We start from the raw sequence: 22,531 nt of genomic DNA, 5'->3' as shown, positions 1-22,531 counted from the left end.
ATGGTGGCATACGTGGAGGTAAACTAGTGATCATGAGGGCAAAGGTGATCGCTTGGAGTCATGTCATGCTTTGCAAGGGGAGGGGGGGGGGGCAGTACAGTACAACTGGAACTCTCTAATTATATTGATATTGAGCTGGTCTACAGCATATGATGTAAATCAGAGGTAACCACGCTGTCGCTAAAACCCCCCTTTTAAGAACATCATTTTATACACCTATAAAAATGACCATATCTGACCTTCGAGGTTGAAACTTAATGAGCGCGTTGAGTGTCTAAACACAACTCAGATTCCCCGTTGGTAACAGTAAATTACACAAAATTCAACCAATGAAGTCATCTCCATCTCTGGTTTGATTAAGGCTAATTGAAAACAATTCCATTACTGAGTGCTGATTTTCACACCCACCCACTGATCACTGTGCTACGCAGACAGACAGGGCCTGCTGTAATAAATGAGGAATCTTATATTACTGTCAAAAATAAACATAGAACACATTGATTATATTAGAACACAACTATGCCTCCTCACTCAGCTTCGCCTACTCCATCTACTGTATTGACCTTTAATTCAACACAAGCTATCTAGCATCAAAGGGATAGTTCAGGTGTTTTGAAGTTGGCTTGTATGAGGTACTTATATATAGTCGGTGTATTACCTGCAGTAAACGGCGGTCGGCACGCTCACAGTTTTGAGAAACAGACAAGAGTTACCGCACGGAAGCAAAGCAATGTGCTGCTGTTGACGGGGGAAACAGCAAAACATATGTTAGCGATCTAAAAAAAATCAAGTGTACGCTATATTTAGAATATTTTCGCCGGTTTACCTTGCCATGAGACAGCTATACAGTCTACGTTTCTGACAGAGAACTGAAGTTGTTATCTACGCTCTCGCCAAAGCAACCAGACTCCATTGAAAAAGACAGTAATTTTACCTCACAGAACACAGGAGTTGCTGGTCTACCGCCGCCTTGATCGCTTTGCTTGTGTTATTGTGTGACTTTGGTTAGTTTGGATTCACCAAAGTCACACAATAGCACAAACAAACTAACTGAACGTGGCAGCAGTAGACCAGTAACCCCCGTATTGTGCGTGGTAAAATTACAGTTTTATTTCAATGGAGTTTGGTGGCTTTGGCGAGAGCACAGATAGATACAATGGCTTCAGTTCTCCGTCGGGCAGGGCTGTCTGATGGCAAGGTAAACCGGCAAAAATATTCAAAATATAGCGTACGCTTAAACTGATATTGATTTTTTTTAGGTGGCTAAAATACGTATTGCTGCTGTCCCTGTCCACAGCTGTACATTGCTTTGCTCCTGTGTTGGTACTCCTTTCTGTTTCTCCAAACTGGGGGCATGCCGACTATCATCTACTGTAGGTAATACACGGACTATGGATAAGTACCTCATACAACGGCTCTTCAAAACACCCAAACTATCCCTTTAAAGGAGCACGTACAGTAGAGTACAGCGACTACATAATAAGTGTTACTGGGAAATGTATTTTTTTTCCACAATCGAGATATTAAAGGAAACCAACTTGTGTCCACCAAATAAATCTCTGCAGAAACGGACATTGTGTTATTTCAAGGTTTGCTGTGGACAAAAGGGGGTTGATATTTGCTGAGCTTTAGCTCCCCTGATAGCTGGGATATGTACAGAGGACCTCTCTCCAGTATGGGGTCCATGGCTAATGTAAACTTAGCCTACAGCTATGTGGCCATCCTCTTTCCTTTTGAGCCTTTCATCATATTTTCTTTCTTATCTCCTGCCCGCCTCTCTCCGTACCACGGGCCTCGGAAAACATTTTTTCCTATTCCCATTCCAATGTCATTGAAGCGCTGCGCATTTGTTTGAGGGTGCCGTGGAAACGGATTAATTTTTCATGGCACACTGTATCTCATGGCTGTAAACAGCCTTAATGGGGCGTATCAACATAATCAAATTAATTATTTACTGCGACGCTGACAATACCACCGTTTGAGGGAGAAATATACAAAATGATGAAACAGAAACTACTTATTTGTGAGCACTCGGCAAGTAAGTTCAACCTCATCCACAAATGTGAAGTAGTATTTCAACGAGTAAGAAAAAAAGAAGCTTACCTTTTCTTCATGAGGAGTACCACTCCTAAGAAGATGATGACGAAGAGGAGGATGCCAGCGATGACCCCGGCGATCTTCACCGTGTGGTCCGTTTGTTTCTCTGGCTCCACCGCGTCGGGTTTGTGAGTGGCTGCTCCTGAAGAAATATCACAATAAATGCAACAAGATCAAACAAAGAAAGTGCAATTAATCTGGCAGACTGTGAAACAAATCTAATGGCCCTTTTGCTATTGTTCTACACGAACCAAACAACAGAGTGCACATCCATACTTTCAGTATTGCCTCTCATTGATCTGACTGTGTGGAGGACTGAGGTTGATTAATCAATACACTGATATTCTGTGGCATTCTGTGGCCCATAAATATCAATACACATTTATTGGCCTCAGAGTAATGTTTATTCTGAAAGTAAGTGACTCCCTAAAAACTCCACCTTTAGCTCCGTCCTTAGTGGACATCAGCGCTCTGTGGATCAAGCTGCACTGGGAGAGATAAAGCGTGCACCATCTTTACCCTTGGTTAATCATGTTTGGGGCAAATGGTTGCTGGGCTGTAAAAAATGTAGGATGCAGGGCGGAAGAGATAATACCCAAGAAGATAAAAAAGCCTGAAATAACCAAAACATTAAATATCAGCTCGGGGAGGAGATAGCCAACGACGAGAGACACAAAGAGAGAGGGAGGGGGGAGGAAAAAGCGTCTTGTTTTAACAGCATATGCTCTCTGGGAAGTGATAAGAAGCACTCGGAGGAAAGCAACGCTCCTGGAATGACAACTGTCCACCTGAACAACACCATTATTCCTTGTCACCAGGGGTAAATTTAGAATGATAAATTGTTATGTCAGACCAATCTGCTAGAGCGGGCTTCCTACTCTCCTCTGCGTTGCCATTTTCTCTCGCTATCAAAAAGGTAAATATCTATCCCGGGCTGGTTGTGACATATTGTTCTAGCTCTGCTATGTTGTTATCGACAGCCAGGCCTTTATTTAGATATACGTTTTTAAGGCGAAGCTGTGGAGGATTTCAAGACTGGTGACATATTAACAATTATGTCTGGACGGATGGAGCAGACTTTGTCCCACTATACTGGTACAGGCTAATCTTACAGAAAGGCTGTCAGTGACAAATCCCCATTTGAGTCGTGAGTGCTGTACGTTTGCTGCTACAAGTCAATATTCGTCCATCCTAGTCTGAGAGAATTTGAGATCCACACACAAAAAGTAGAAACTGAGCTGAATTTTAATAGACGCTACACTCTTGAAAACTCTCCAGATCTTTACGGTGAGCACTTCAGCATCCTTTTGTGTGTTTACAGTTGTCGCAACTGCAGCAACCAACACCTACAAACACTTAATCTCCCAAAAAATAATGAGAAATATTCATGAAAGGGGATTAACTCCTGTCAAAAATCTCCAACACTGACACATCAAATGACAACCGCACCTCAAACAGGGCTTTCATGTCCAGTAATGCTGAGAAGATGAAGGTAAAAGACAATTTTCTTTGATTTAATCACACTGATTCTATGCAAATAGCAGGACAATAAACAAAACCACACACATGCAATATGCAACTTGTTTGTTTTTCCTGTTGGGGGAAACAATCGTCAGTATGGCCGCCACATTAAACTCGTTGTGGACAGAATAACTGAGATGGTCGGAGAATGTGCAGGAAGCTACGGGTCTGACCTGTTAGTTGGTTGTCACCGGCCGCTGGGGCGATGCGGATGTAGGGGGTTGTGAGCTGAGTCACGAGTATGGCGGCTGAGTAGAGTCAGTGGATCCAGGATTGCATGCAGAAGAGAGAGACAGAGAGAGAGACAGAGAGAGAGAAAGAGAGAGAAAGAGAGAGACAGGCCACACTGAAGCTGAAAACAGCCACACCAATAGTTCCCATCATCATGCAACATTGGGGCAGAGAAAGACACCCATTACAGTATTAGAAACACAATTTCTTTTGCCAAGTTAGCAACAGCAATCATTTCACACAAGTTCATATCTTTGTGAGCCATTAAAATGTGTCCCTTCAGGTGAGAAAATTGCTTATATGATCCTTCTACTTCTAGTACGTGCTACTTTACTTCGGCCTATTGAGCCATGTAGATGGAGATATCTGGAACTCCATACGAAATCCATAGTGGGGCTGCAAAATATACAAGATTGTCGGGGCATGTGACAGGACCACCCGTGGCCCAGAACGGAGTGTGACTAGGGCTCCCTCCGGCATTATCAATTCTGCTCCCGGATCAATGGTGCTTAGACTTCATCACCTTTAATGTGTGGAGCAGGACGTACAGGCAGCATAGCTAAGTACCTACAGGCCTCAGTGGGCACACAGGCTGCCTCCCAGCCATGGAAAAACACATGTTCTTGGTCAATGTATTGATCTGAGGACCATATCAAATTTTTGGGCTTCTTAAGACATAGGCTTTTTTTTGTACTACTACAGTATATTAGGAACATTGTAGGTAAAAAAGAAATTACTGATGCTAAGGGAGGAGGGTGATGGTGTGAGAAAAAACTCAAATTTCCGAGATTATAGTTGTAAATTGATTTTTTTTCTCGTAAATTTGCCACTTCAATCTCAAAGAATATCCACGTTTTTTCTCATAAATTCACAACTTTAATCAGAGAATTTGAGTTTATTTCTCGTAAATTTCTGAGTTTATAATATTTAATAAAAAAATATCTTAGATATGTGGATTTATAATATTCAACTTTTCTTTCTTTTTTTAATCATAAATTTACCACTTTAACCTCAGAGAATATCCAAGTTTTTTTCTCATAAATTTACGACTTTAATCCCAGAGAATCTCTGAGTTTATTTCTCATAAATATCTGAGTTTATAATATTCAAGTTTATTTTTTTGTCGATTTGTAGATTCATAATATTCAATTTCTTTTTCTTTTTTCTCTTAAATATACCAATTTAATCTCAGACAATATCCAAGTTTTTTTCTCGTAAATTATGACTTTAATCTCAGAACGTTTTTTCTTGGAATATTACCCACCTCCCCAGGCTCCGTAATTCTTCTTTTTTTATTACCTACAACAGCCCTAATACGCCGTCGTAGGTAACACATTAAAGCTAACAAACTAAAGAGAGCGAGACATTTCATGTTAATTTTGTTAGTCCTCAGAAATCATATGCAAGTGAAGTTACAGTAGGAGCTACATATATAACATATATACATTCACACAATCTGATCTCTTCCTACCTTTGGTGGCTACTCGAACACAGTCGATTTTGGTCTCCTGTGCAAACAGATAAATTAAAGGGGAAGAGGAAGAAAAAGAAGAGAATCAGAGTTTAATATGACACACATGCACGGATATGAGACAGCGGCAACAACACCTATCTAAGAACCCATGGTTACAACAAAACAGCTCGGCCAGTTCCACGCTGTCCCCTATCATCTGTTGAGCTCAATGACTGTGACACAAAACGCAGTTAGGCGAGAGGGCCTACAGCACAGATTAGTGGTGCTGAGCTGCTGATTTGTCAGCCAACAGCGATCTGTCGGCAGCCCGCGGCTCAAGGTGGTCAGCCACTGTGGAGAAACCAGAGCCCTGTGACAAGCGACACCAACCCAGCATGCAGCGCTCCAAAATGACACGTCAGGGAGCCCTTTCTGAATATGTAATGAAGTTTGAGCTCTGACAACAGCCTTCAACTACATAAAAAAAACACACTGCTCTCGCTGCTGGCAGAGAAGTTTGTTGTCAACAATGGTCTGGTGAACAGGAAAAAGGACACAGACAGGAACGGGGAGGCAATGAGTAATACAACACAAAAGACATGAGAGCTGTGTCCCTGTGTTTGACCCAGCCAAGCTGTCCAATGAGCAATGAGCACACATGGGAGAGACAGCATTTAGAGGCCGCGAGAGGCATAATGAAGAGAAAAAAAACATCAGTGTTCATGTGATCCTGGGTGCATGTGTATTCACATTACTGCTGCTTTTAAGCTGTCAGATGGTCCCTTTGTTTAAGGCAACATAACAAGAAGTTATATTAGATTTTTTATTTGAATAGAGGGCTAAAAAAGATTCTATGTATGGATGGCACTCACCTTCTCTAAGTGCTAATTTAGTTTCAGAGGCCCAAACAAATCACTCCAACATCATTAGACATTAATTAAAGCTTGCAGTACTATCCGTTGACAGTGATGACTTAATGAAAGAGAGCGTATTTGCAAATCAAAACACTGAATATAAAAATAATGTCAGAAATGTCCATCACGGAGACAGAGCATCATGCTGTGTCAACAAGGGACTCTTTCATTTTGTTTGTACGAGGAAGTGCACTATCAGCCAATTCATGCCACTCGCCGATTCGACCTGGAAAGTTTCAGAACGCCAATGCTTTACTCTCAAGAGCAAGCTCGCTAATTGGATTCAGCCCTGCCGCACATGTTATTTCTATTGCCTCCTTAAAGACGTGCTGGTGTTTCTCAAGGAGGCTGCTTATGGTGATTCTAATTCAGGACCACAATCGGTGGGGCTCTTGAAGTCGCCATTGAGCTGTCTGCCGCGGCTCCCGTGGAGGGAGGGAGGGCCCCAGCCAAGTGCCACTTGATGACAGAGGCTGCGACCTGTACGATCGGTAACCCCGTTGTTGTTTCCTGCCTCCCACGCTTAACCGCCGGTGGGACGGCTGCCTCTCTTAAATGCCGTTGATCAAAGGCTTGTCTGGCATTTGGCATAAAGCTCTATAGGAAGAGGCAGCAGAACAGGGCCACGGTAATGGAGGGAGAGCGCATGTCACCGCATAGAGGCTCTGCATTCCACGCCTGACCCTGCTGTAGCCTATTAAGAGTGTAGACAGTGCTGTTTGGTACACCCCACCAGAGTACTGACACATCTATCAGAGGCCAAATGCAATTGTGCTGCTGCGTGCATGTGTCCGCCTGTGTGAGCAGTTACTGTGTAGTCAGGGACTTCAGTACTCAGCCACTTCAGTCCCTTTCAGTCAGCCAGTCAATCAATCTGTCAGTCAGCCTTTCTGCCTCATTAAACCAACCATAATATTTAGCATTGTTTCATGTACACTTTAAAGTAGATATGCATATGATTTAAAAAGGCAGAAAGTCCTCTATTATAAAAAAAAACTAGAAACATCAAAAAAGTTTCCTCTTACAACTGACATTCAGTTTGAAGTAGCATGTATTTTTTTCTGATATCAGTGCTTGAGGTTCATTAAATTAAGCACATCAATGAGAAGTTCTCTCAACCCTGCTAATCTATTTGTCTCGTTGCTGAGGTACTGTATATACTTATTAGCACAGCACTGGGAGACGTGCTGTCAAACAATAAACTGTCAACCTGGCACGCAACACACAACATGTAATCTGGAGGGAAGTGTTATTTCTTGCCTCTCTTTGCCATCTTTGTTATTATTCTTTGGTTATTATAACCAGTGGTGGAAGGAGGTTTACACCCACAAACATCCCAAACACAGAAAAATAAGAAAATCCAGGCAGAGGGCAGAGTCTTGGCAGATAAATGATGATTAAGAGGGATTATTTTTGTATGAGTCTATTAATTGTTTTTTAGGAAAATCCTACTCATTCTGCCTTTAAGTACAGTATTTGAGTAAAGGTATTTGGTTGCTTTGGTTGCTTTTTTTTTTTCAAAAAATTCTAATTTGGAAACACCACGTAGCTTTAACTAACTGAATGAAATACAAACTTGAGAAACACCCACCCCATTGGCTGTGCTGACAGCCTGGTAATAGATGCTGTAGCTTTTCTGAGGCAGCAGAGGGGCGTTCCAGTAGCCATTGTAGGTCTTGTTGTCCCCCACGGTGAAGGGCTGTGGCGAGTGGATGCCGCCGGCTGGGAACTGAGCCGTGAAGTAGTACTGGGAGTTTAGGAGCGTGGCGTTCTGGAAGTGAATGGGAACTGGGTAGCAGCGCAGGATTTCTGCTGTGCCTCGTGCTCTGCGTGGACGTTCCTCCTCCACCACCACCTGGTACGCACTGCAAACACAGGACACAAACAGAATTAACAGACGGGCCAAACAGGCGCTTGCACAACACAGTTGGCAATGCAGGCATTTATTTTTTTATTTTGCCTGTTAGCATTACGAAGTGTAAAAACGGCCTCTTTATGAATGGCACAGAAATGCATGTTGCAAAGCTCCAAATCTCAGAGTACACCGAGTCTCTAGAAATTAATCTTTATTTAGACGTGAGATAAAAGAGATTTTTGGGCAGATAATGCATTTCTCATCCAGCCATTTCAGATTTGCTTATTAAAAGTTTTAAATCTAAGCACTACATTATAGTACATGCTCATCTCTGGACACACACAAGTTTCTTTTTCAACACAAAATCTTTGTGCATAAAGTCAATATGGAGGCTGAGATGTGCTTTTTCAGATCTCTAATAGACTGTAAAAGTTCAACATATTGAGACCTTTCTGTGATTTCTTTTGGTGTCTACAAGTTAGAAAACAAGCTGCAAGCTTAAAGCCAGAATTGATTAGCTTAAGCAGTGCTATGCATGGGGTCAAGCAGTTATAGGAAGAGTAAGTGCGTGAAAGTTTTACCAATAATATCACAAGACTTTGTTGACAAAAAAATGCATTAAAGAGTAGAGGAGTAAAAAAATTGACATTAATTTACATTACATTAACTACTTATTTTTCTTAAATGATCAAATAAGAGCTCCATAACAGATTCACTTTGTGTATCTAAGTGAACAGGATAGACTCAAAAATACAGTGCAAGATAAATGAGCAGTGACACAGGACAGGGCCTGACTTTATTTGCATTTTCATTATTCAACAACTGAAAAGGTTAACGGCTCTTTCCATTTCCTCTCCACCCGAGCCTTGTGTTTAGCTAGATCAAAACTGCAGCCCTCTGTGCCTCTGACAGAGATGACATTGTCTCTGCGCCGGCCACTTAGCTTGAGGGGGAGACTGACTGTCTTATAGACTTTCATGTTAGTATGCATCTCGCATCCACCTGTTAAATCTATTGAGTCGCTGAGTGACAAAGAGTCTGTTTACAGCCGCCACGGAGAATAACCAGCCATGATTGGGGACTAGTGTTCCATTTCCAAAAGAGTCATGCAAACAACAAGTTATTATGACAGAAGACGGAGCAAAGTTACACTGCTCACTGAATGAATGCATGAAAAAATGAATGAATGAATACTATGACATGCTCTGGCTCTTACATTTCTTTTTCACAATTGGATGATACGTTTACAAATGAAAAATTAATGTATAAATCATTTACACTCCTTTGAACTGAATTTTTTTGACCATTAGTAGCGAGTGGGTAGAGTGGGTCTCCGATTTTGTTTGTATCATGCATGCACGAGGACATACATGCACGTGATCACGCGAGCGACGCAATATTATTCCACTGATTGACAGCTGGTGGCAGAAGGCAGCAAGGCTTTGCAAATGTCTGCAAATGAGGAAGGAAATGCATTGAACATGTTTGTTCTGTATCATGTGATCTGTATCTGGAAACATTATCTGGATAATGACACCTGGTCTCAGTTAGAGATGTGCGTGATGAGTTGATTAGTCGTTTAAACGTTGCCACCCTCACTAGAGGGCACCAGAAATACTAGTCGGTTAAACTTATTATTATTTTATCAATGTACACGTTTAAATTACAAATTAACATATGCTGTCTCAGCTGTTGCTGTGGAGAGATGCCGCTCCTCCTGCAGCAGCGGCAGCTCTCCGCTCTGGTCTGAACTCATTAGCCGCTCCTGACTCACTTCCACCCAGTCACGTTCCCCCGGCCCCGCCTGCCACCACCTTATCTTTGAGAAATAATGGTTTGGTTCAGCAGTCAGTCTGGTTCTCTCCTGATGAACTGGATTGGCCAGCAGCACACTGAAAATAACTTAGTAGCTAGCTAACCGGCTTGCAAGTTAGCCCCAGACTAAAGCTAGCGACCTGTGTTTTTCTTATTTTTAGACAAGTCGACTAGTCTAATTTTAAACTTCCTTAAACGTTCAGGGAAATTAGTCATTAGGAACATCCTCCATCAGATCTCATCATGCAAATTAGTTGCATTAGATGGGGCTGACCAACTTGTCAAAGGTCAAGGGAAAAAAATGCCATACATTTTTAAATCACTTTATATGGAGCATCTGCTGGTTAAGCCGGCACGAAGAGGCGGAGTTAAGTGACCTTTCAACGTGCTAGGCGTCTCTAATCTTAAGAATGCTTCTGTCACGCTATACGGATTGCATTTACACCTGTTGAGATCTGATCACAATGCAAGCCAGACTTCCTCCAGATGTGGTCCGGCCGATCCAATCGCATTCAATGCATTCCGCACGCAGTTACACCTGGCATTAGCACACATATGTGTTTTTTCCTTGTCCAGATACAGATTGCGTGTCAAAGCCAGGTGTAAATGTGGTACAAATGTGAACAGAAATTTTGTTTGCTTGCAGGAAAATTGCACAGGGCACCTTTAAGTGTCATCTTGTGGCCCGTCCCTCACCTTTACAAGATATCAATGATGTTTACAGTATACCAATTTCCCTTGTACAAAGAAACAGCTACCAGCTGTGCTGATCACAGTTTAGATCAATTAGAATTAAATAAGATTACATAAAATATAATAAATTAATTAGTAAATTGCTCTCTTCATGAGTTTGCCAATTTATAAATCTATTTAGCAAACAACCATTTCAATCGATCATTTCATTCATACCACGTAAAAAAAAATGACAATGGGTAAGGCCTGGCAGGATGTAGAGCTTCGATGACCCTGAACATTTTCCCTTAGCCCACATTATTAGAACTACAAGTAGAAAAAACTCTGCACAGTAGTGGCTGTACTCTTAAGCTGTATAGTCGCAGTACAAACAGCCCTGGAGATGATCAATTGTTCCCCGCGGTTGGTACCGGATGATTAAGTGTCCCCTTGTATGTACAGCATGTGCTCTTTAACCCTATAGTTTATCATAAGGTGCTTGCAGTGTCATTAGAAAATCCCCCTTTGCTCTTGGTGGGTGTGTCCCAATTCCTCAGAGCTCTCCTATTTAGTGCTGGGTTGGGAGGTGATGAAATATTTAATCCTGCTGAGAGTCTGCAGGAGAAATCAGCCTTTAATTACTGTCTCCTATTGAGAGCGGAGGTCAAAGGGCATGTGCAGACGCTTACATGGGAGCCCCTTAAGTAGCTGCAGAGCGGCAGAGAAATGAGTGATGAGGCTGCGTGGAGGCCTCAGCCAAAACACTGTAGATCTGATGAGCTATGATGGGACTATTTAGGATGATATCTGCTGTCAATCACAGTGTAGTACATCAGGTTTAACAGATAAACAATCCTAAGATATATCCTAAGAAAGACTTCCTATGTCTATATATTTATTTTATTCAGTGATGCCTTGTACAAATGATGGCCACAATAACTGTTTTTGTTTTTGCTTTGCTGTAACAATGCACACTTACTCACAGCTTGCCCATATTGGTATTTTATATTCCAAATCAATCTGCAGATAGTGAAATAAAAACAAAAGCTGGCTCCCCCAGGGTGGCTTCCTTATGATATGATGATCATGTGGCTGTGCCATGACTTAATGATAGACACAGTGTGAATGGTACTGCCTTTCCTCAGGCAAAATACCAAGTGCCATAGGCTATAAAGGCTCCAAGGGTAAGAACTCTTGTAATGTCGAAAATGCAAACCGCTACTTCTCCTCCACAGAATATTCACTGCAGCAGGAAACTAAAAACTAGTTCACAAAGAATTTTCAATTTAATAAAAAATGTTTTGTTCATCTTTGTAAGTGATAGCGACAATAATTCCCATTTTACTGGTTTCATCTTTCAGCGGTAACTTGCTGCATGCAAGCACACTTCACCCGTGATTGAAAAATACACTATTTTCACCTCAACTGCTTAAAAAACGTGAAAGTGGAACATGAGTTTAACGTTGGCGATTTGAAAATGCAATTATTCCTTTTATTCTGTAATTACTGCTGTCATGTTAATGTGCCTTTGAGCAGCTGACACCTTGTCACCTCATGCTGAGTTCACAATTTACATCATGAGTCATTTTGACAGACCAGAGTCATTTAGTCATTTTCTTGATTTAGTATGACACCAATGAGCAACGAAAAAACAACAAACAACAGATGAACAACAATGGCTTGATAGCAAGAACAAAACATCCTTTATAGCCGAAGTTTCAATTGATCTGATGCCAAACAGAGAATCCCAAATTGCTTACAATCATATTGATGATTATCCAGAGATGGAAGAAGTGGTTAGATCACTTATTGAAGTAAAAGTAGCAATATCACAGTGTAAAAATACTCCATTACAAGTAAAAGTCTTGCTTTCAATATGTTAATTAAGCAAAAATACAAAAGCATCAGCGACAAAATGCCCCCTTCCAGTGTTACAGAATTATATTATTACTATTGTTTCATAATTGTGTAAACAGTACTTTAATGTTATAGCTGAGGTGGAATAAATTTGAAATACTTCTTAATACTGTGTAGTTTTATCTATAACAATTAATCAAGTTCTATAAACTGATCATATTGTTTGCATATAAAATCTTAATCTCAAAAATATCTGGTAACTATTGCTGTTAAATAACTGTAGTGAAGTGAAAAAAAATGGATTTGTACTTAAAGGCCCAGTGTGCATTTTAGCATTTTAGGGGATTATTAGCAGAAATTAAATATAATATTCATAACTATGTTTTCATGAGTGTATAATCACCTGAAACTAAGAATTGTGTTTTCGTTAGCTTAATATGAGCCGTTCATATCTACATAGGGAGCGGGTCCTCTTCACGGAGTCCGCCATGTTGCTCCACCATGTTTCTACAATAGCCCAGAATGGACAAACCAAACACTGGCTCTAGAGAAAGCCTTTCAGGTTTTTATGTTACCTGAAGGCCACCGTAGTTGTTCAACACGCTTGTGAAACTGTGGTAAAGTGAGCCGTGGAGTGTGAAACTGCAGTAAGAGTGCTAAACCGTGGCTCCGCAAACCGCTGTCTGCCTTCTGTTGCTCCTAAACTAGTGTTATTATGGTGAGGATGGCCTCTGAGCGAGGCGAACGGCGTTACCACGGTTTTGCACTCGGCGGCTCACGTTACCTCAGTCTGGGAAAGGGAGGAGTGAGCAGAGGGGTACTCAGTTGGTTGCAACCTGCAACCACACCACTAGATGCCACCAAATCCTACACACTGTACCTTTAAATACAGTATTTGATTTGACTATAAATGTATTTAATTTCTTTCTACCACTGTGATTTTCTGTGTTTCCATAAATGTGCCCAATAAAACTTGTTCTATAAGCACTGCTCCTAAGCCAAAAACAGTGTTGCCAGGCAAGTGATGAACAGCTTCAGCTAAATGTTTGGTACTAGTCCGGGTAACAGAACAACCTCCACAAACATACAGATCGCAGATTAAAAGCAAAACCTCAGGAGAGGAAACCCACCGCTCACATCACATGCCCTTTATGAAAGGTGCGTAATTGTACTTAATTCCAAAACTGCTGAAATCCTCAACTTCTCTCCCTGAGCAGAAGATGGAAAGACAACGAGGGGAAAGAGAAATGAAGGCAGGCAAGGCTGTACGAGCAGAATGATATAAGCTGTTAAAAGTGGTCTACCAGAGGGGCCGGCGGGGCAGACCTGTATTCCTGCAGTAGCGCTGCAACCTGAGCTGACACCAATTAGGCCTCCTCCAGCCTCGCTGCCCGATAGATTTCAGCTCTGCCGCCATGTGACGCCAACCAATTATGGCGGATTGACTCGGAATCGACTGGATTGTGACCTGAAACTCAGATTTATTTTTCATGTGGGCCGATAGGGGAGAACTCCGGGCTGTTTGAGCAGATGAGTGAAGGGGTATGGGGAGCATTTCAATCACTGTCTCTCTCTCTCTAATACTAATCAGTTGGCTCTATATGCCTACATGTCTGATTTAAGAGCGGTTGTAAGTAACACACTTCTCCTGACCCAGCATCCTTTCCTCCATGCCTTCTTACTCTTTATATTTCCCTGGTGTCCATAAAGCTATAAAGCAAACAAATTAGAAGGTGCCATAGATTACGTTTGCCATTAAATCGTAAAAAGCATCGAGTTGTGTCACGTTTAGGCACAGCTATTAGCGTTTGCTATGCCGTGATCAAAGAAACTTAGTGCTTATTTTAGGACTGTAGAAAATCACTTAACTGATTTCAGGCCATGGTTGAGCACAGATAATCTGATGCTACAGGGTAGAAACTACACTGGAACTCCTCAATATGCTACTTACAACGCCAGAAACTGCTGTATTTTATAGCTTTTTCTGTTTATGTACTATATGTGTGTGTGTGTGTGTGAGCTTGCTCAAGGCAAAGGTTATGTCAGGAAAATAGAGAAGGGCTGATTTAGTGGTGTGAATGATAAGGAAAGCATCTCAAATCATTTATTCCTGCAGAAGCATGTAAACATTTATTTTGATGCTACGGAGTGAGGAGGCGTATTCTAGCCCTGACGAGGGGCCATTGCAAACATTAGTTTAACACGACATGACTGATAGACAGTTCACTAATCCTCTTAAAGGAACAGTGTCCCCTCTGGTAAAAATTGTTCCCGGCTATGCGACGTCCCCAGAGATTAGAAGCCAAATCCAAGTTGGAAATGTTATACCGATTAGCAATTACACAAATATGAAAAAAATTGACTGCCTCCCTCAGCAGTGACAACGTCTGCCCGAATCCATCTAAAATATGATTTGACTTCACCATGACTGCCGGATGCTGAAGTGAAGCGGACGTTTGTCGTCTGTTGCGTCTTGATTTTTTCATGAACCGGCGCTATCGTGTGATCTTCCAGTGTGTTCCCCCTTCCTGTATTACAGCAAAACATCTGCTATTTGAAACTCAAATGTCTGGAGCCTCTATTGCCTCCCAAACCCAATCAGCGCGCAAGATTGCGTTATCAAATCATGCTGCTCGGCTCTGTGGTGCCGCAGATCAGTGTTCTCCCTTGTCAAATCCCTATTTCATATGGGCTTTAAAACTGATTTCATAAAGTGTTCAATTTCAAAATGAGCTACCCACCACTCTAGAAAAGTGATGGCTACTCTTGCAACATGAGCGGCAGCACAAAATTAAATCTAACTATGGTGTGAAATTTAAGTCCTTGGTTGACAAAATGCTAACTCTTCAATAGACTGACAAGGTTTGGACTTCAGGGACTCTTTCCTGTACCCCAGGTCATGGAAAACATCTCTTTATACAGTATGTATCTCAACTGAGAATGTCACTTGGCCGTGCTTTTCAACCCGCTAACCCAAAAGAGATTCAAGATGTTGTTATTTTATGAGCTTGGGAAATTCAGACGACTAAATTTATCATTATTGGCCAGACAGCAGATCCCAACAGACCGCCTAACTCAACTCCTGTGAATGGAACCTACTTTATAGTCACTTTACATTTTCAAAGTGTGTCACTTGAGGTGGAGGTGGAAAACTCCTTCAAAAGCCTTCCAGCATCACGTCTTAGGCCTGCATCTTAATCTCTCCTGTTTGCTGCCCTCCGCCACCTCCTTTCTTTTGCAATTCATATATTTTTTTTTTCAGACATGGGGCGCACACATGAAGGCAGCATGCTAGCCTTCATGTCCTGTGAGATTTAAGAGACGGGAGGACGTGGGGAAAGAAACGTGCACCTGAAAACCCCTAAAGTTTAGACGCGGAGAGGCTCCGCTGTGATCAAAGGATGCCTCAATTAGTTCTGAGTTGTAGTGTTGCCATGTACTGAACTCCGCTGATGAATGGTGGTACATTTTTTTAATGGATTATCTTGAGAGACTCATTAAACATATATGATCCTTTAAAACTAAATGTCTGTATCAAAACACATTATTTTCTCTTTATCTAATAATAAACAAGCACCGTCACTGAGTTTATCCCCATCTAAAAGGGATTAGATGACAATCCTCACATTTGAGCATTAGTGCACTGTTATGTCTCAGCTCAGTCAAACAGAGAGAAGTGGGTCTCAAACTTATATCTCCAAAGACAAATCTCTTTCATCTGGTCGCGAGGTGAGCAGCATGCCTTCCAACGGTAAACAAAAGAGGAGCCCAGCATGCTAATTAATGGAAGCTCCGATTCCCGACACTCTGTTAATTATAATTAGGGGTTTGTAATTAGCCCACTGAAAGAATGGCAGCCTGAGTAAGGCCTTCTGAATTGTACCTGCGAGGAGATTAAAAAGCGATCGCTCTGTCTTTCTTGCTCAGGCCTCTCCATTTGGCGCTGGGGCATTAATCTGGGCAGCTGCACATATACGGTAAACATGAGCTGACAAGCCTGACTAAAGATCTCCAGGCTGTAATCTTTAAAGGACTCAGATGAGTTGATAGTGTAAAATTGGGTTTTACAGTGAGCACAAGTGTTTAACCCACTCTTTCAGGGTCCTGGTGACTGAAAGCACCACTGATGTGCAGTTTTTTTGGTGGCCTTTTCTTTAATATTGGCATAGACAAATCACTACACGCTGCCAACTCCCACTTTTGGCCAAGGAAGGATGCAGAAAGGCTTATCATCTTTTGATATACATTAAGTTGACAGGTTTTATTTACCTTCAACTAAGAAGCTACTCTATAAGAGTGTAACACAGACAAAATAAATCACACTTTTGCCCCCCCAGATTCCATCGGACGCTGCTCTTATGGACATGATCCTTCACTGGCATCCCACTGTTGATTGTGCTTGATGAGGCACTCTGGCCAAAACAGAAGCGCTTAGCGATCGCTTGTTAAATCTTGTTGTTTTGCAGCAATTTAAAGGAATAGTTGGCCATTTTGGGAAATGTGTTTATTTGCTTTTTTTTACAGCAACAACACACTCTTATCTTTCAAAAGAAGCTACACCTCTCTACCAGCACCCCTAAAGCTCACTATTTAACATGTCTTGTTTGTGCTGGTAGGCCAGCTGATTCCCCCTGCTTCCAGGGCTAAGCTAAGCTAAGTTTCTTCTGGCCTTAGCTTCTTATTTAAAAGGACTGAGAGTGAGTGTTATCAATCTTCTCATCTGACTCTCTTCAAGAAAGCGAATTAGCATTTCCCAAAAATGTTCTTATATTACAAAATATTCCTTTAATGTGTAGAGAGTTAATTTGTACTCCAACACATCACAATGTATACCAAGTTTGGAAGATATCATTTGTCAAAAACAGATGAGCTTAATATATAGAATAGTTTAAAATGTCAAGCAAATAATTATCCTTTACCTTATTTCCAATATTACAGCTGCTTTAAGCCCCTGAGACCCACAATAGATCCGTTTTGTCTTTTTAGGGGAGTACAGGGGGTCTTTAGGGGGAGATAGCAGGTCAGCAGTAGATGTCACATAGAAGTGGTGTACATCATCTGAAAGCTGGGAACCTGAAGATTAATTCGACATGCAGTTCAGTACTGAGTGTCAAATAAGGGCTTAGAACATTATGATAGAAGTATATGATGGCCATTCCCATGCTTTATTATGTCTCATAAATTGTTGCAGCGATTTTGGTGTTGATACCATTTGTTACACAGATTTGGTGCTAAATTTAACGATTTTTGACCACTCAAGAACTGATAAAAATGGTCAATAATCTCTCCAAAATACCACATTAAGACACCAAGACCTTGAGGAACACCATAGAAGAAGCCATGCTGGGATAAGGTATCAAAAACTTTTTGCATTTTAAGATTTCTGCAAGAATTGCATTTTTCGGCGATTAGATGGCGAGCGCTTCCTTTCTGGAAACTGCTCAGAAACCCCCTTATTGTTACTCTACCTAGGAAATCCATCCATCCTCTGAATGCCCTAGGCCTCTTGTTTGTGGCTGTAAAGTTTCATGAGGCTGTGATTATCCTAGAGGTAACATTTTATATTGTGAGGTGGCCATGCCAGTTTTTTCCTCACCAAAATTTTGCCTACTTTGGAGCGTTATTTAGCCTCCTGCCCGACAAGTTAGCATGGCATGGTTGGTACCAATTAACCCTTATGTTTTCTAGTTTCATATGATATCTGTACCTTCACTACTACCTCTAAAACTGAACCTGCTACAGTGGGTCTCAGGGGGTTAATGCTAATGTGACACTTATGTTGGTATCACATATTACAAAATATTATCATGCTGAAAATAAAATCGTACACATGACACACGCCATACAAACACTTGAAGTGCAATAAAACTAGATTGAAGGAGGGAAGGAAAAGACTTTGGTACTCAAGGAAGAGACCCGAAGAAAAGAATTGTTTCAGTAAAAGGCTGCTCACTTAAAAACTGTTAATGAATGGTGGTACAGCTAAACAACTGTATTCCTGCCAGACGCCCGCATTGGCCTTGGGTAAACCAATATGATGACTTTTGCCCAACAGCTTGGCATTTAGCCTATTGTACATAGTGCAGATGTACTGCTTCTCTAATAATGACTAACAGATGCAGCATCAAGCAGGCAGAATTCCTTCGTTCGGCAGAAGCCCGTGGTGGCTCGGGGTGGGCAGCCCGGTACATAAAAGACATGTAGAGGAAAGAGATCCTGAAGCTAACCTTGGCTGCACCGGGTTTTGTTCTCATCTTCAAAGGCTGTGCTTTCTTTTTCACAGGATCAAAATCCACAAACAAATAAAGCTCGGAAAATGAGATGCGTACAGTAAGGTGCTGAATTCCCTGGCAACTTTCTTTCACGGTGGGGTATTGATAAACACAAGCTCTTTGATAATTTTCTGTTGCTGATGGTGGTTCCTGGTGTTTTAATATGCTGTTTTGTTGTTTTTACTCTGCATGCTTTGTGTGTGTGTGTGTGTGTGTGTGTGTGTGTGTGTGCGTGTGTGTGTGTGAGAGAGTCCTTATTGTGAAAGCCTACCTCACAGGTGCACCTCTGCTTTGGGCAGGTTTAAGCAGTACAGTGACTGTGCTGTCTGTTTGGTTCAGAGAGGTCTCCTGGTCATACGCCGGCATGGAAGGAGCTGAGGAGAAAACCAAACAGAAGGGGGTTTCACTACACTGCAAAGCAAAGTTCAAAACAGATCAGTTTTGGTCAGCATCATCTCATATAATGAGTCATTCAGCTGGGCAGTAAATAGAAGGAAAAAAAAGCAAAGCCAATTTTCTCACTTTTACACTGAGCACTTACTGCCTTTTGCCTTTATAGCACCATCATTTAATCATTAAGTATAGCAATAACAGAGGAGTGAAACATTTGCTGCTGTCACAAAAGTATTCACAGCATCTTGCTGAAAGAAAGACAACTTAGTTCACGTGGATTACAATATAAAAAAAAAAACACCGTGCAAAGTAAGAAAAATTGCCAACTAGCTTCATGGTCATTATCTAAATCCACCCTCGGCATGGTTTATTGAAACAAAAGCGCAATTTGTCTTTGACCCATCAGGCAATTCTGCTAAGTCTAATGTAATTGCCGGACCAAATAGCAGTGAAATTAATTTAACAAAATACCTAGCTGGTTCAGTGATAAAGGGATATAATGTATTTGAGCTCGTATATATGTGGATGATATTAGTGAAATTGTGAAGGTTGGAAAAGCAGAGGGATATTATTTACCCTTTGAGGCAAAAGAATGATATCAGTAAAGTAAAAACCAGTGCTATCTAACGTTGTTTAAGTTATAATCAAGTTCCGTTTTCCATTCACACATTTGGACATGAAGAACTCCAGCGGCGGTAAGTGGTACACTACTTATTCGGCATCATCCACACACGCTGACTGGCCATGCTTTTGACCCTGCTGACCTGAAATCTTGGTGGTGAACTGGGTGATGATAGGGGGACCGTAGCCCTTGGCTGTACTGGCGCGCAGGGTGAAGGAGTACGTCGAGCCAGGGTAGAGGCCTGTGAACATGTGGGTGGTCTCGTTGCCCAACTTCACTACCTTCCCACTCTGGTTGGAGAGGTCCAGCTCAGGGTCAAAGGAGCTCACCGCCTTGTAGGAGATCTAGGAAGGAAGGAAATTAATATTCTGATAGTGGCCTCTGGTACTCCGCGCTCGGCTGAGGAGGATTTGCATTAATACGATGAAAACGTTTTTATGCTAAAGCATTTACTGTACTCAACGTGTCGAGGTTTTCTATCCCACTCTGGTGATAGTTATCCTATTTTCTAATATATCTCTTTCCCCTCTGCACTACTCAGTATTAATACCAAAAGCCACAAAGCCATTTTAAAAAAAGTCTTATGTTGTACAGTACTTCTTTGTGTGTATGCTTATAAATAACCAGCTGAATTAAGTATACTTGTACAGCTAAATGCAATACTTTGGTTCATGACCAAATACCTGTAAAACTAATGACATTACCATCATCCTCAGCTGTTCTTCGGGTTTAAAACAAATTAGCAAATTAAACTAATATGGTAAACACTATACCTGCTTAAAGAGCGGGTCCATCTGCGTAAAAAGGAAATGCCTACAGTGACGTAGGTTACCAAAGTAAGCTAAAACATCAATATCAGTTTAATAATTTGTATTTTATTCGCCATCAGACAGCTCTTTCTGATGGGGAACTGAAGCCGTTATGTCGCTGTTTTACCAGACCAGACTCCATTAACAAAAACAGTCATTTTACCTCGCAGAACACGGGAGTTGCTGGTCTACCGCTGCATCGATCGGTTAGTTTGTTTGTGTTATTGTGTGACTTCTGGATCAAAACTAACATGGCGTCCATCCACACAGCAGTACATTGCTTAACTTCCATGCCAAAAAGGGAGCATGCCGACCGCCATCTAATTTAGTGTATGTAACGTTAATACACTGACCATAAGGATGTATATATACTGTATATGTAGCAGCGTCATCATACAGAAACCTACGTCAGGTCATGCGGGAAACAGTTTGAGAAGGGCTTGGGAAAAATATAATTTTGACGCTAAAACATACGTACTTTGAACAAAATTTAAATTTTTGGGATTTGAATACATAAGAAACACCACTGTGAAGCTACAGAATGATATTAAAAAAACAACTCAAAAAATAAATAAATAAATGGACCTGCCCTTTAACATCAGCATGTTAGCATTGTGATTATGAGCATGTTAGCATGCTGACATTAGCATTTAACTCAAAGCATTACCATGCCCCAAGTACATCCTCACTACCATGGCTGCTTAGTGTTGATGGACAACATGACTTTGTACAACAATAACATGATATATATATATATATATATAACATTGAATTATTTAAAAGAAAACTGTTGGAAACACTAGTCCAAAACAACAACTCAAAAGTTTTAATTGGTTTCCTCTATCTCCTCTGTACTTCTCAGTAAAGCCAAATGCCACACAGCAATCTTTAAAAAGTCTAGTCGAGAAAGGAAGCTTTCATTTCGCGTGTGAGCTTCTGACTTTATGTCAACAAGGCTTTACGCTGGCATTTTCAAAATTAGTGTGGTACAAAAGGTCTATGGAGAGGAGCTGTTTCATAACAACCATTTTACGGTAAAAGCAGAGCTACATATTTTCCAACCGAAGCTGATGCGAGCTTGTGGTTTCAAGGAGAGAGGAAATATACTTAATGTATTCCGTCTCCATTAATAAACACAGGGAGCTCTGGAGGGAAGCATTAAGGTGAGTGTTTTTGCTAATATCCATTTTGAATAACTGTAAAGTCCCACTTTAAGAAAATGCCTCTGCTCGTAAAGGAAAAAACCTCCATTATAATTCCAATTAAGAAACACAAAGGGAGTTAGGAGTGCTGCATAATTTGTGTCCATCAAGTTCTGAAATGCTTCGAGGTCTTCTCATTTAGTCTTTGTCTGTGAAATGAGTCCGTGATGCCAAATCCTATATCATAACATTTCAGGGAGAGGAATTTGAAATGACTTGTCAACACTGGGCACATGGACAGGTTTTTACAATTATAATGGAACTGACGGGAAGAATAATGGGAAATATTTGAGCAAATTTATTTGGGCTTGCTTGTAACTATTACTCGATCTGATATATTAAGCTTTTTAAATTGCGTTGGTTTACATTTTTTTTATCTGAGGGTGGAAAATGTTGAATTTATGAAGCATTCATAAAATATAAATGCCTGCATAATCTCCAGCACCTTCACTCGTACAATAATGAAGAAAAACTGAATAACTGTTGATGAAAAATGCAGTGTACTCTTTCCTGCTACCTGAACTCTATTTAACATTTATATTTGCAGATTTTTAACCTTCTTAGACGGACCTACGGTAAATATTAATAATGTAAATTTAAGTGATTTGAAATGGCTGCAGATTTTAGGAGAATAGTAGCTTGTAAGGGAAATAGCATTACTTAAGAGCACTTTTCTGAAAATACAATTTATATTTTCATAATAGCTGCTATTTCCCTAAAAAGGTAATGCGATGCGCAGCTTTTACTCACTATGATAAAGAAAAAATGCTACCTCACATTGAATTAGTGTTGCTAAATATGGCAAAAGAACAAGAGAA

General features: G+C 41.0%; 1 protein-coding gene across 10 annotated transcripts in view; it reads right to left on the bottom strand.

Annotated features, from left to right (window-relative positions):
* Positions 1–22,531, bottom strand: part of LOC141777553 (receptor-type tyrosine-protein phosphatase mu) — a 192,157-nt gene that overhangs the window by 66,290 nt on the left and 103,336 nt on the right. For 9 of the 10 annotated variants that reach the window (XR_012595919.1, XM_074651914.1, XM_074651917.1 and 6 more), the window contains exons 10-15: positions 19,845–20,046; positions 18,959–19,061; positions 7,808–8,081; positions 5,321–5,357; positions 3,792–3,866; positions 2,104–2,239 (exon numbers count right to left, since the gene is read on the bottom strand). Coding sequence is in view for 9 of the 10 variants with exons in the window: in XM_074651914.1 (XP_074508015.1) it covers positions 2,104–2,239; positions 3,792–3,866; positions 5,321–5,357; positions 7,808–8,081; positions 18,959–19,061; positions 19,845–20,046 (827 nt within the window). In the remaining variant the exon portion in view is untranslated. The remainder of the gene's footprint in view (positions 1–2,103; positions 2,240–3,791; positions 3,867–5,320; positions 5,358–7,807; positions 8,082–18,958; positions 19,062–19,844; positions 20,047–22,531) is intronic. The other variant, XM_074651913.1, reaches the window with a different exon arrangement.

Source organism: Sebastes fasciatus, chromosome 11 (genome assembly GCF_043250625.1).
Source record: "Sebastes fasciatus isolate fSebFas1 chromosome 11, fSebFas1.pri, whole genome shotgun sequence".
Lineage (NCBI taxonomy): Eukaryota > Metazoa > Chordata > Actinopteri > Perciformes > Sebastidae > Sebastes > Sebastes fasciatus.
This window is presented reverse-complemented; position numbering and strand designations above follow the sequence as displayed.